General features: G+C 36.6%; 1 protein-coding gene across 9 annotated transcripts in view; it reads right to left on the reverse strand.

Annotated features, from left to right (window-relative positions):
• The window catches only part of CPLANE1 (ciliogenesis and planar polarity effector 1), a 132890-nt gene that overhangs the window by 62736 nt on the left and 56060 nt on the right, over positions 1 to 14094 (reverse strand). For 8 of the 9 annotated variants that reach the window (XM_036846416.1, XM_036846408.1, XM_036846410.1 and 5 more), the window contains 9 exons: positions 13797 to 13885; positions 12752 to 12831; positions 11609 to 11686; positions 10025 to 10217; positions 6020 to 6313; positions 5070 to 5840; positions 3696 to 3862; positions 2476 to 2608; positions 1562 to 1616 (listed from right to left, as the gene is read on the reverse strand). In XM_036846416.1, the coding sequence (XP_036702311.1) occupies positions 1562 to 1616; positions 2476 to 2608; positions 3696 to 3862; positions 5070 to 5840; positions 6020 to 6313; positions 10025 to 10217; positions 11609 to 11686; positions 12752 to 12831; positions 13797 to 13885 (1860 nt within the window). The remainder of the gene's footprint in view (positions 1 to 1561; positions 1617 to 2475; positions 2609 to 3695; positions 3863 to 5069; positions 5841 to 6019; positions 6314 to 10024; positions 10218 to 11608; positions 11687 to 12751; positions 12832 to 13796; positions 13886 to 14094) is intronic. The other variant, XM_036846411.1, reaches the window with a different exon arrangement.

Here is a 14094-nt window from a genome sequence, read left to right on the forward strand (position 1 = left end):
TCTTTTTATATATATATACACATAAATATATTTATAGATATATATGAGTAGCGATATTCAGAAAATAAACCCTAGAAGAATATTAACACTGGTTATCTCTAGACAGAAGGATTATGGGAGATTTTAATATTGGTCTTATTTTCTAATTGCATTTTCTAAATTTTCTCCAGTGAATATGTACCACCTTTGTGAAGAGAAAGAATGTTATCAAGAATGAAAAATAAAATGAAAAAAATAAAAAAAATAAAAAATAAAATGGTTTTAAGACAAGTGAATGGAAAAGAAGAACACCAGACGGATTAAGAAGCTGAGAAACAGAAGCTAAGCAGGTCAGTGAGGAGACAACTGCTCAGCATGCAGAGGCCTGATGCTGGGTCGTGGCACCGAGAAAGGGAAGGAGCACCAGGTCAAGGATTAAGTGAAGCAATGGGGTAACAGACGTGAGGGATAAATCAGGGGTGACTTCCAAGGTAAAAATCTTGTCCAATCAAATGAGTGGTGATATCACTAATAGGAAAATGCCAGTTTAAAACGTGGACATGTTTTTTTTTGTTTTTGTTTTGGCCACGCCACACAGCTTGTGGGATCTCAGTTCCCTGACTAGGAATTGAACCCGGGGCCACCAGAGTGAAAGCCCAGAATCCTAACCACTAGGCCACCAAAGAACTCCCGTGAACATGTTGAATTTAAGGGGAAAGTAGGAAAGAAAGATGAGGGATGGAAGGTGTATATTTGAATGTCACCAAAAAAATTTAAGAGCTGAAGTCATGAAAGTGAATGGTTGCAGAGGCACAAGAGTGTCTGTGTGTATACGTGTGAAAAATACTGAAGAGAAAGGCTTGGGGAACATGTACTTCAGTGGCAAGAAATGAATTGACCAATTCAAGAAAGAAAAGAATTTACTATCTATAAACAAGTTCTTTTTTCTGAACTGATTCCTTTACTTTATTGTACATGTATTTTCTATGATTAATTTGACTCCAGGCGTGTTCTCCAATAATTTCCTTTTAGGCCTTATATATCAATATATTATTTGAGATTCTAATTAATTGCATTGCTCTACTATAGGGGTTGGTAAACTCTGTAAAGGGCCAGATGATAAATATTTTAGGCTTTGTGAACCATATGGTCCCTTTTGCAACAAATGGAACCTGCTGCAATGTGAAAGCTGTCATAGACAATGTGTAAATAAATGGGCATGCCTGTGTTTCAATAAAACTTGATTCACAAAAACAGGTGTAATCCAGACCTGGTCTGTGGGCCATACTTTGTCAACCACTGCTCTAACGGATAACACATCAAAACAAACACATACACATACATACACACATACACACCACCCTGTCAAAGATAACATGAAAATAATTTGCTCTCATTTTTATCTACATTTTTTTTTCATATATCATAACTAACATTTTAACAGTGCTCACAACATACAACACTTACATAAACATTTCCACTTTTCCCAGTATCCCTGGGAAGTGGGTAGGTATCTACATATTTTTAGAAAACTGATTTTAACTCTGAATGGAGACATGACATTAATCATGCATATACATACCAAAAGGAATGTCAAAGTCTTCCAAAGGCTGGGAACCATGATGTTCTTGTTGCTCCTAAATGAATCCCCAAATGATCAAGTTATGATTAATTCAAAGACAGTCATTATTTTGAAAAAAAATATTCAATAGCTATGAGAAATGTTGATTTTTTAGGTATAGTTTAAAATCCTATAATTCTAGAAATATTTATTCTATCAAATTATTTACTCTATCAAAGTAACTCCACAAAGGTGCTTACAAAATTCACAAGTCTAACAATAAAAAAGAGGATTACCAATTTAATGCAGTTACTAAATTACAATATGCAATTCTCTCCTGCAAGACTAGCTTTAACTCACAAATAATATCCAAACTGTTCATGGACTCAACATTTTACTAAGTGCCTCTAGACATGTTCTTGAGGACTTACTGAAAAAAGGGTGCTAAGATTCAAGTAAACAAAACTATTTCTGTTTATTTAAACTCTTGTTGCAAATACAGGTAAATAGTCACCAAATTGAGAAGGAATGTTTGCAAAAGATCTGATATAAAATATAGGTTGCATAACAAACTTATGTTTGGGAAATCCTAGAGGCACCTAAAAGAGTTAGGTGAAACTATCATAGGAGAAACCCAAATAATGTATGATACGCATTAAGATGTCATAGAAAAAAGGCGGAGTGATTTCAAATATGTCACACAAGCAGATGCTCTAAACTACAGTTTTTGATTTACCAACAAGTTGCTTTTCACATTCACAACTGTTTGTCTACTGTTGCACAGAGGGATGCAGCAGAGATTTATGTGCTTAATGATAAGATTCTCCTAGTCACGATCAGAAGCTTCCAGCAATCAGACGACTAGATAAACCACAGACATTCCAAACTCTGTGTACATGCAGACCAGGGAAGAATGTATTATAGTTTTTCTATACCTTGGGTTTCATAACTATTTCTGAATCATTATCATTAATGATGAAATCCTCTGGTTGGAAAGTCACACTTGGTTTTCTCCTTAGTTTCTCTGATCTTTTTTCTTGCAGCTCTTTTTCAGCTCGTCGTCTTTGTCTATTAAAAACAATAGTGTAAAATATATTTTTACTATTTTAGTAACATCAGTTTTTCATTTGTATCATGCTATGCAGTGGGACAGTTATCAAAATTTTGTCAATAAATTATTTTCAGTGCCATTTAATTAAATTAGCAAGATATTCTGCTAGAATACAAGCAAATATAAGCAGAAGTCAGGGACACATGAAAGTTATTTCTAGTTCCTCTACTACGGAACTGACTTTTCTGTGTTAGTCACTAGAGTCCCAGGTTAGAGTTACACCTTTCAGGTAATTTTCAAATTCTCTTTTCTGCAGATTCTAAGCTGGCCCCAGAAACCCTACTGGACACCTCCATTCATCTATCTGAAGAAGTTAGGCAAACTCAGTCACCTCAGCAAGGAGGAAGGAGAGCCCAAAAAGTTAAGTGGAAAACTTACTTTGAAGAGGGTTTACCTGGAAAAGATGGAAGGAAAGACCATTTCTGGAAAGAGAGCACTGGTAGTAGATTTTAGGGTCTGATAAATGTGAAATTTTTGAAGTATTTTCTAGACTAAGTAATAATCTACCAGTTAATACATGTTTTGAACATTCATTATGAGTAAAACATTATAAATGCTCTTCATTAGAAGTCACAGCCTTGCTTTTTACATGCGCATTTCTTAGTGCCCTGAAACAATTCACATCACTGCTTCCTGTAAGAGTCTGGAGGATATGGTAAGATGAATAACAATAAACGTTACTTCAGTGTATTGGACAGTATATGGAAGATTTCATGATATCAAATATTTGTGCTGCAAAAGATGACTGCTCATCCTGTGAGAGAAAAATGTAAAAAGAAACCTCTAGCCTATGAATGCCAGGAAAGAATTCCTTAATAAAATGCAAAAAATAATAGTATTGTTTCTCACATTATAGGAATTTTTCTCATCACAAGATGTGTTCAAATGCATGACACTTGACAGGGAAACTGAATATGCAATTGTGTCAGGCTGGGAGGTTGAACCAGATAACTTCCGTCTTATAACTATATTATTGTCACTAATAATAAACTTGCAGGTATGTTTGCAGGTGTATGCTCAAATAAAATTTCACTTAAAACTTGCCTTTTTTTACTGTCCTTTCCTTGTCTCAATTCAGATGATTCTATTTTGACCTGTAGAAGCTGGAGGTGTCCAGGATCGCCTTGTTCAAATAAATTATGTGTTAATTTCTGTTGCATTTGTTTAAATGCAATAAGGTTTTCAAGTGGAATAAGTTGTGGGTTTTGGTACTATAAGAAAGAAACAAAGCATAGTCATTTAAAATTACAAACCTCAATTAGGCAATATGTTAATAAAAAATTGAGAGAAACATTGGTTTAAATTAAACTAAGATGTGCAAGAGATAGAACATATCAAAGAAAACAAACTGATTTGGACTGGTAAGATGAGTACCCAGATCTTAAAGTACAAATGATTTTAGAAATCATTTCCTGAAAATTTCAACTGGACATTTTATTTCAGAAATTATGTTAAAAGTCCTCATCTTCTTAATTTCTTTTTCATATTAAAAATCTTCCTTCTTAAAAAATTATAAATGAAGTTATATAATGTCTAGCTTTGATTTAAAGTTCTTTGGAATAGAGAGGATGCACAGGGGTGGAGATTATGGATGGAACAGATTAGCAATATGCTGATAACCACTGATGCTGGGTGATGGTAACTTGGGAGTTCATTATACTATTCTCTAATTTAAAAAATTTCTTTAGAACCTTCCCAAAATGTCTACTTTTCCATTCCTTTAATCCTTTTTTTGTTCATAATACGTTCAGAAGAAAGGAAGGCACGATAAGTACTTTTTCTAAGGGATGACCATTTCTTTTCCCAGCACCATTTTCAAATCTTGAAAGTGTACCAGAGAATGAATTACTCAATTACTCAACTAGACTGACTTACAAAACTAGAACCTAAACAATCTTAATTTCATAAATCAAAGGTTACAACTTTAAAGACGATTTGGTGGGTTTATAAAGATTTAATCTTGTGTTTAAAGTATTTTAAAAAGATACAATTTTTTAATATGTAAAACTACTTATAAATCTGGGTCTAAATTTCACAATTTTAACCTGTAGTAGATTTGGAGGGAATCATATCACAATTGCTAGGAACCCCAAACAATGCTCTCTCTCTAGACAGACACACACACACACACACACACAAGAACACTGGTCATTTTATTCTACTTCTTATTTCTTCTCTGAGCAGAATCTCAGAAACATCTTTTTGAAAGAGTCTAGAAAACTCTGGTACTGATACACGGAAGAAGACCTAAAACCTTTAAGGTACTCCATTATTATTTTAAACCAAATTTTGTATGTTATTTTCAATAACAGAAGCATTATTTTTTTTAAAAGTGTGTTAGAGCTTTTCACTGAGTGTATATTTATGGTATGAAAAAGGCAGGACTGTGCTCTTGTATCACTCTGCAAAAATCATTACCATATTTTCTTGGGATAGACATGAATGAAGTAGTGATAGTCTTGGGTATTTGCTTTCTTCTGCTACAGTTCTAATAGGTATTGATGGAACTGTAACTGATGCTCTTGAGGCAGAGGAAAATACAGAAGGAGGTTTAAGTTGCAAGTGCAATAATGGAAGTCCAAAAGAATTCTGAGGAGATATCTCAAAGGGCCCTGCCTTAACATCAAACAGTTTTTCTGGTTTTATAAATGTTGCAGAGTCCTGCTGAGGTGTCAAGTTTTCTTGTCCCACATACTGATCCAAGTTCACATGCTTAGGGATTTCTGTAATTATTGTTTCTGCCCATTTCTTCTGCTCAACTGCTTTTTTTATGACTTCAGTATTATACTGGCTCAAATTCAAATGGGACATTGAAGTAGTGTCCATTGCTCTCTTTGGCAAAGGAGGCTGGAAGAAATCAGATAATCCCCAAGCCACTCTTGGCTGTGGCGGAGGACTGAAGGGAACTTGAGGAACTCTTTCTGTATGGAAGGAAAGGGGCTTAAATTCAGGCTTGGGCTGAAATTGAAGCAAAGGAAAACCATCACCAGGTCTGAAAGTTTTTGCAGCGGGGATAAGTTTAGGTGTCTTCAGAATGGCAGAAGACGTGGACAAAAGGTGGAGGTGAGTATTTCCAGCAGGAGCTGGAGACAATGAAGTGGTTGGTAAGCTCTGAGATGCTGGGGTTTGTCCTCTATTCTGGGTTTGGCCTTCTAACTGACAAAAAGGAACACTCCCATGTGGAACATTCTGGAAGATAAAAAAAATATTATGTAAGATTAAAATATATTACGAACTCCTACTTTTTAAATGATGTTCAATATGTTTTGGAGGAGGTGGAATATAATAACTACTAAATAAGTTATTTACTCAAATAACCAACAACTGAACTACTAGGACAACTTTAATGGTATTTTAAAATGCATTACCTGTAAACTTCCAATATTATTTTCATCAGATTGTACAATTTCTTTATGGCAGTGTGGGCTGTTCTTGCCAGGCTCTCTGACGTGCTCTCCCATGGGTTGTGGTTTAACGAAAAATCTCTCCTTCAGATTTCTACTGCTGTCTTCAACATCATTACTCCCTCTTGTGGGGTTTGATCCTTGGCTTCCCACCAAATGCACAGACTGAGACTGCTGTAGAAGTTGATGTATATCCGGGAGGTTAGCAAAGGATGATCCTACTATCTGCATTAGGCTCATGAAGTTGATCTGTTGCAGCTAGGATAAAATAAAAATTAAAGAAACATCTTAAAATATAATGAAAAGAACTTAAAGAAGCAACAACAATTATCTGAGTATTCCAGAATAGTCATACTTCAGCCTTAGTATCTGCTGGACCCATAAATGCTGAATAGAAAGCAGAGCTGGGAAAGATTTAAAAAAAAAAAAGGAAAAGAAGAATAGCTTCCTGTCCTCAAGGAGCTGTCAACTAGGAATATGAACTCCTAGTGAGACTTGGGACTATCTGTAAAGCAGTTTACATAAATATCCTTGGGATCAAAAAGGAGTGGTCTGATGGAGTGGGTGAGGATAATTAAAGAATTCCTAAAATGGGTGTGTTGTGACCAGGTTTTCAGGAAAGAAAAAAGCAGAGATTAGCAACAGGTGAAGAGAGAGGAATTCCTGTGGAAGGGCTGACCCAGTGAAAGGCAAAGGTATGCACTGTGGCTGAAAAACCTTGAATGAGAGAATCACTTGAGGGCATTTAAAAAATCCCAATGGCCAGGTGACACCCTATACCAATAAAATCAGAGTATCCGGGGAATGTGAGCCAGGATTAGTATTTTTTAAGATGACTAGGTGATTTCAATGTGCAGAAAAGCTTGGGAACCACTGGCATGTACACTGGCTTAGATGGAGCAGGAAATTTATAGCTAATGAGAAGAGAGGTTAGTACAGTGGTTCCCAAACTGTAGCATGCATCAGAGCCACCTGTAGGACTTCTAAAAGCACTCTTTGTTGAGCCCCATCCCCAGAGTTTGATTCCAGTAGGTCTGGGATGGCAGCCTGAGAATCTGTGTTCCTAATATCTAAGTGATGCTGATGCTAATGGTTCAGGGCCCACACTTTGAGAACCACTAGACTTGTTAGAGTATGGTGGGAAAAGAGGGAAGATAAAAGCTGTCCATGGGGGTCTTTCAAGCCCAACAGAGGAATTTGCACTTCTTAAAACAAGCCAATAAGGAAACACTGTGGGTTTAAAAAAAAATGTAGGTTTCCTTCAATTACAAAAGAAATATATGCTTATTACAGAAAAAAAAAGGACAAAAAAGAAAATAAAAATGATTCATAATCTTATTCCCAAAGATAACTAGTATTAACATTTTTAGTGTATATCCTTTCATTCTTCGTATTTTTATTTTTTTATTATTTATTTATTTATTTATTTATTTATTTATTTTTGGCTGCTTTGGGTCTTCGTTGCTGTGGGCTTTCTCTAGTTGCAGTGAGTGAGGACTACTCTTCATTGCGGTGCGCATGCTTCTCACTGTGGTGTCTTCTCTTGTTGCGGAGCATGGTCTCTAGGCACATGGGCTTCAGTAGTTGTGGCACTTGGGCTCAGCAGTTGTGGCTCATGGGCTCTAGAGTGCAGGCTCAGTAGTTGTGGCGCATGGGCTTAGTTGCTCTGCAGCATGAGGGATCTTCCCAGATCAGGGTTCGAACCCGTGTCCCCTGCATTGGCAGGCAGATGCCTAACCACTGAGCCACCAGGGAAGTTCCATTCTTTGTATTTTTAAAACATGATTGATATCATATAGTATACAAATCTGTGCCTGAAATTTACTGAAGATTTTAAAGCAGGAAAATAAGAGTATTAAAACAATATCTGGGGAAGAATGTCTCAGAAATGCATATATGAGACAATGGAAGTATGAAGTTCTAAAAACCTAAGGTTGGCTACCACTATAGAAATAGCAAGTAACTGTACTGACATACAATGTGGGCAAAAGAGTCAAGAGGGCATAGTAAAACACTGGATATGCATAGTGAAAGAAGGTAAAGATGACTCTCTAAGACAGTGATTCTTAATCTTCTCCAGAATTATCTGGAGAATTTGTTAAATATACAGGGCAGTGACCAGCAAAGTCCCTAGGTAATCCAAAAAACAAGTTTGACAAATGCTTCTAAAACTTTAAGCAGGTAAAATAGGTCATGCTAGTAAATAGAAAGGGGAAAGAAGAGACTCAGAAGAATAAGAATAAAATCAGTTTCAATAAGTTCCATGGGACAGTGGGACATGCTGAAAAAGTATTCCCATCAGGACCCATAGTTCAAAGATTTTTTTTTTTAGTATAAACATCCCAGCAACAGCACATGGGGAGCTGTCGTGGAGGGCATAGGTCTCTATTGGAGGAGGGGTGTGGGCAGGGCATGAGGAGGGGTATGGGCATGCCAGGAGAATGGGAACAGTCCTGGCTGCCCCACAGTGGGATGTGTGAGGGTCTCTGGCCAGGCCACAGTCCACATGGTAAGACACCAATCAGTCACGAAGTCATGGGCATGCCACACAAGCCTGGCTGTGGGCCCAGGCACCACAGAGGCGCATTCAGTGTTAAACTATACAGGATAAGGCTGTACATGAGTTAATTACAAAAGAATTTTATTTATAAAAATCTGTACACATATTTGAAAAACTCACAAAATTAGTGCCCAGAATTATCCATATAAAAATGGTATACTGCATCACATAAAAGGATATGAGGGCTTCCAGGGTGGCGCAGTGGTTAAGAATCTGCCTGTCAGTGCAGGGGACATGGGTTCACGCCCTGGTCCACAAAGATGCCACATGTCGCAGAGCAACTAAGCCCATGCGCCACAACTACTGAGCCTGCGCTCTAGAGCCCACAAGCCACAACCACTGAGCCCACGTGCCACAGCTACTGAAGCCCATGTGCCTAGAGCCCATGCTCCGCAACAAGAGAAGCCACTGCAATGAGAAGCCCACGCACTGCAATGAAGAGTAGCCCCTGCTCGCTGCAACTAGAGAAAACCCACGCACAGCAACGAAGACCTAACGCAGCAAAAATTAAATTAATAAATAAAAAAGAAAATTGTACGATTAAAAAAAAAAGGATATGAAAGTGAACATAGAACACGTGAAGAGAAGATAAGATCTGAGGGAAATTAATATTTAAGGAATAAAATAGAAAAGGGAAATATTTAAAAATTGTTGGTAGACAGAGGAAAGGATAACCAGGTGAGAAAAAGATGATGGAAGGCAAAGTGAACAATACTTTAAAATGCAGCTGACAATTTCAAACCAAGCCAACATTTGGTTTGGGGATGATAAATGTGATGTGACAGGCTGTGTTAGAAAATAAACTTTGGGCACCTTTGAGCAGGGGCCGCTGGTCTGGTTTGATTATCCCCCACCTCACTTTTGTGAGCAGCTCTGCATCCCCAAGAGCTCAGTAAAAAAAGTCATCATCAGAAGTAGGGAACTCAGCCTAGACTCTAGTCCCTAGAGTTAGGACTTCTGAATAAGAAAGCAAGAGTGCCCAAAGCAGAGAAGCCCTGCAATTTAATTTTTTTTTTTTAAAGATTTATTGATTGATTGATTGCTATGTTGGGTCTTCGTTTCTGTGCTAGGGCTTTCTCTAGTTGTGGCAAGCGAGGGCCACTCTTCATCGCGGTGCGCGGGCCTCTCACTATCGCGGCCTCTCTTGTTGCGGAGCACAGGCTCCAGACGCGCAGGCTCAGTAATTGTGGCTCACGGGCCTAGTTGCTCCACGGCATGTGGGATCTTCCCAGACCAGGGCGCGAACCCGTGTCCCCTGCATTAGCAGGCAGATTCTCAACCACTGCGCCACCAGGGAAGCCCCTTGCAATTTAATTTTAACTTGTCCGTCTCTGGAATTTTGTTCATATTTTAAAACCTTACATATATATCATGTGTAGACTTACTTGTTTATATGAAGATGTGCTTACCTGAACTAATTTAAACATTTCATCTTGGAGCATTTGCCTAACAGAATCGGAATAATGTGATAACTGAGCCCTGGATTCATTTCTCTGGGTTGGCTGAGCTGTTGGCCCAGGTGTTTGTGAAGCAACAGTGACTCTATTTGATACCAAAGGTGGAGCTGAGGAAGATTTATCTTTACATGCAGAGATCCGTGCACTATGTGGAAGCATATAAATAAAAAACACACATTAATCAAAAAAGAAACAAATTAGATGTCTATGAGCTGAGTACTTTGATCCTACTTTTTTATTCTACTTTAAAAGCTTTCTGGAAGTTTTCAGGAAATTTAAACCCTAAAGCCGATCTCACTCTATCCCTCAACCCCCAGACACATTTGTCATCAGCACAGTTATTCATCCAAATGCTGTAATTAAGGGACATGTAATGTCTAGTTAGCCATGGTCCCCTCCCTATGGTGTTACAACCCAGGACAGTTCTCACGTTCATTTTACTTGCCTGGTCCCTACAGGCATCTGAGTTTGAGACCTGGGCAATCATTCTGATTAGGTGTACAGAGTACGTAATTTGGGTTAGGAATATATTTATTGGACTAAATTTAATGATCCGGAATGGATTTAAGAAAACTGTGGAAAGTATGGGTTAAAAAAATGTTTAATTCTAACATGGATAGAGCAAACTCCTGTTCTTCATTAAATGTGAAACAACACTATTGTGAACATTTCATTTCCAAACAAATCAGAGAGTTGATATTAATAATTAAATCCTAACAAAAATGCTTATTTAGAAATAAAAGTTAAAAATCAAAGTAACTTTTGTTTTATAAAATGATTGTTTAGGGATGATTCCTTAAAACATAGAAGGGACTCAATGTTGTACAAGCAAATCAATTTCATAACCTAAATTAAGGAACAGGAACTATCATGTCCAAATAAACTGATCATTGTCTCTAAAAAGAAAATAACACATTAAATTGTGTTTAGATTTATTTGGATTTACATTAATTCCCTTTCAGCAATAACATTTGCCTTTTGTCAAGCATCTCACATCTTCAATAACAAAACTATATTTGGGAAATCCATAAAAAACAGGCGTTACAACTGACTTGCCTATTTTAAGACAACTTTATTGGCCTTTGCTTTTAACAAGTAACAAGGAGATAAATTCTAATACTGGAGAATTTTTTTAAAGCAAATTTGTGCTATATCATTCTCCTATTTCAACACGATTTGTAAACACTAAACACACTGTTCAACTTCTGTAAAAGAAATTCAGAAGACAACTGGATGACTCTCTTCTATGAGAGAATTAGGAGCATTTCATATGCTATTAGAAATTTGCTAGAGGCTGAAAATGAGCAAGAACAACATCTTTCAATAATATATCCACTACTTCTTTTTCCAGAAAAGACTTGTTCTAAAATAGTTCCTGCATGTCTTTAAAACACAACTGTTAGAGGAAAATCTTTTACTCTCTTAGTTTTTGGTCAAGATGTTAGTAATTATTTCAAAATGGTACAGTAGGCATCATTTCATTCTCTTATCTATTTGCAATTATATCAATATGGTACAGTATGCAAAAATTCTTACCTAGAAACTTCTGAACTTGTATCTACACAAAATGAATGAGGAGTGATGTGTTCTGGATCTATAAAGCCTTCGATCATACTATAATTAAAGATTGATAATCAATTAGGAAGCAAGATATTCTTCGCATTATCTAAGGTCCAGGTGATCTAATGCTCCACGATCTAAGAGTCTAAACATCCTCTAATCTTCTGTAATGCTTAGCTCATAATTACAATCTATTTACATCTGTCTCTATAGCAATAGTAACAGATTCAAACAAAAGCAAAGAATATGTCTGGATGGCTTTAATATACGACTTGAACACTATTAAATGCTTGGCAACAGAAATAATATAATCTAAAATGAGCGGAAATGAAGTTAGCTGGGACCTCAAATTTTACCTAGGAAGAAGCAGACACTTTGCTCAGGAACACTACAGAGCCCATTATCACATCTGAAACTGTAATGACTAGTTTTTTATTAATAGAAGTATCTATATTACTTGTAAAGGCACAGGACATTAAACATATTTTTTTTGTTAATTATCCACAGAAGACCCGAACAAAAAAGAAGAGAAAAAATCTAATTATGTTGCCTCTCTTATCTGAGGTAATTCTAAAATTCTAAAACATCAAAAATTCTAAAAATTAAGAAACCATGCCCAAACTGCAACAAATGAAAACTGCCTTCAGCTATCCTTGAAGCAATAATAAGCTAGCAAGCAGAGTCTGTGTCCATCAAAGCCCTATGGACAGTGTGCAGTAATCATACCATAACAGTGAAAGATTATACACATATGACTCATAATGATTCTTTACTTGACCCATGAAAAGTGGAATTAGTATGGAAAGGGAGTACCCTAATTAGCAGCTGAGTAAACTCTGGTCTAGTCATAGCTATATTTTACTCTAAGGTTGATAGTGACAGGTGAACAAAAAGCATTTTAGACATCATTATTTATTTCACTCTACCAAGATTTAGAAGCAAGCATAGAATTTACTAAAAATCATCACTACCATTACTATTAAATTGAGGTTACAATTTCACTAGGAACACAGTATCACCATAAAATATATATTGTCAGTGATGAGGAGAAAAAAATACCCTCTTCATCAAGTGAATCCCAAATGAGCTTTGAAAGCTTTCCATACTTTTCCCCCTTACCCTTTCTGTTCAGTTGATTTTTCCTCCATACATGTCTCTAACAGTTCTTCCCTTGGACACTGAACCTCTCCTGTGGAATGCTGTTAAAATTAATAGTACCCAAAAAGAAAACAGTTGAAACAAACAGGTATTACTGTCTTAGGTATCTTGAGTTTCACATAAGCCATTCGCCTGGAATAAAAACAGTCTAAAAGCAAGTGCGAAACCAAACATTAAAATGTACTCCCAGTCCTGCTCTGACTAGACCTTTATACTGTGATGCCTTTGGCCCATCACCCTGAGCCACTGAGCATATTAAACTACAAAGACAAATGATGTCACTAGAAATTTACAATGTATTTACAATGTATTTGTAAATTACACACACATCACTACATAAGTAAGTACAACTGACCTTTGAACAACACTGGTCTGAACTAAGGGGGTGCACTTATATGCGGATTTTTTTTCAGTAAATACACTACACCATCTGGGGTTGGCTGAATCCGCGCCAGGTCCTGGAACCAATCCTCCGTGAATACTAAGGGATGAATGGATGAGGATTTTTGACTGCATGGGGGTCAAAGCCCCTAACTGCCATGTTGTTCAAGGGCCAACTGTACACTATGAAAACAACTAGAAAATCAGAAGAAAAAAAAAAAATCTTTCTTAAAGGAATTGTTTCAATAATTAGAGATGTCTGTGTTCTACCTGGAAATCCAGTGTATAGAGTTTTGAGAAAACAAATAATACATAAAAGTGCATGTACGTGTAAAAACTGCACACTACTGCTGAATTATACGTCCTGAATATGGAACACTTGCATCACTCTTGATTAAATTAATTTACTACAGCAGTTTATGAAATTAACATTTCATTGCCTGAAATTATTAGACATCTAACTAATAATAGAATTTCAGTGAAAGAAAAATGCTGCATGGCTACACTCTACAATCCACAGTACACTTTTAAGAGATAATAGCCTTGGTTGGATATATTGAATAAAACACTATAGTGTTACCATAGCATAATTTAAGTAACTTTATCCACTGCTTAACAGACTTACTTCTTCTAAATGCTGTGGTAAAGTCTGCATCTGCATGTAAGAGGCAATACTGGGACTTTTAACAATTCCAACAGATTCTTTGGCATCCTCTACACGGAAACAAGAAGGAAGAGAAAACTGACCTTTTGAAAAATAATCAATTTTCTTTTTAGAATGTTCAGAAATATTATAGGAAACAAATATAATGGCAGAAACATTTTCTATCCTCCTTACAAAAATATCTTTAAACACCTAGAGACAACCCCTCTTCATCAAGTGAATCACAGGTGAGCCTTGAGAGGCCTCATGTCAGTGTGTA

The sequence above is a fragment of the Balaenoptera musculus genome, chromosome 3 (assembly GCF_009873245.2).
Source record: "Balaenoptera musculus isolate JJ_BM4_2016_0621 chromosome 3, mBalMus1.pri.v3, whole genome shotgun sequence".
NCBI classification, from domain to species: domain Eukaryota; kingdom Metazoa; phylum Chordata; class Mammalia; order Artiodactyla; family Balaenopteridae; genus Balaenoptera; species Balaenoptera musculus.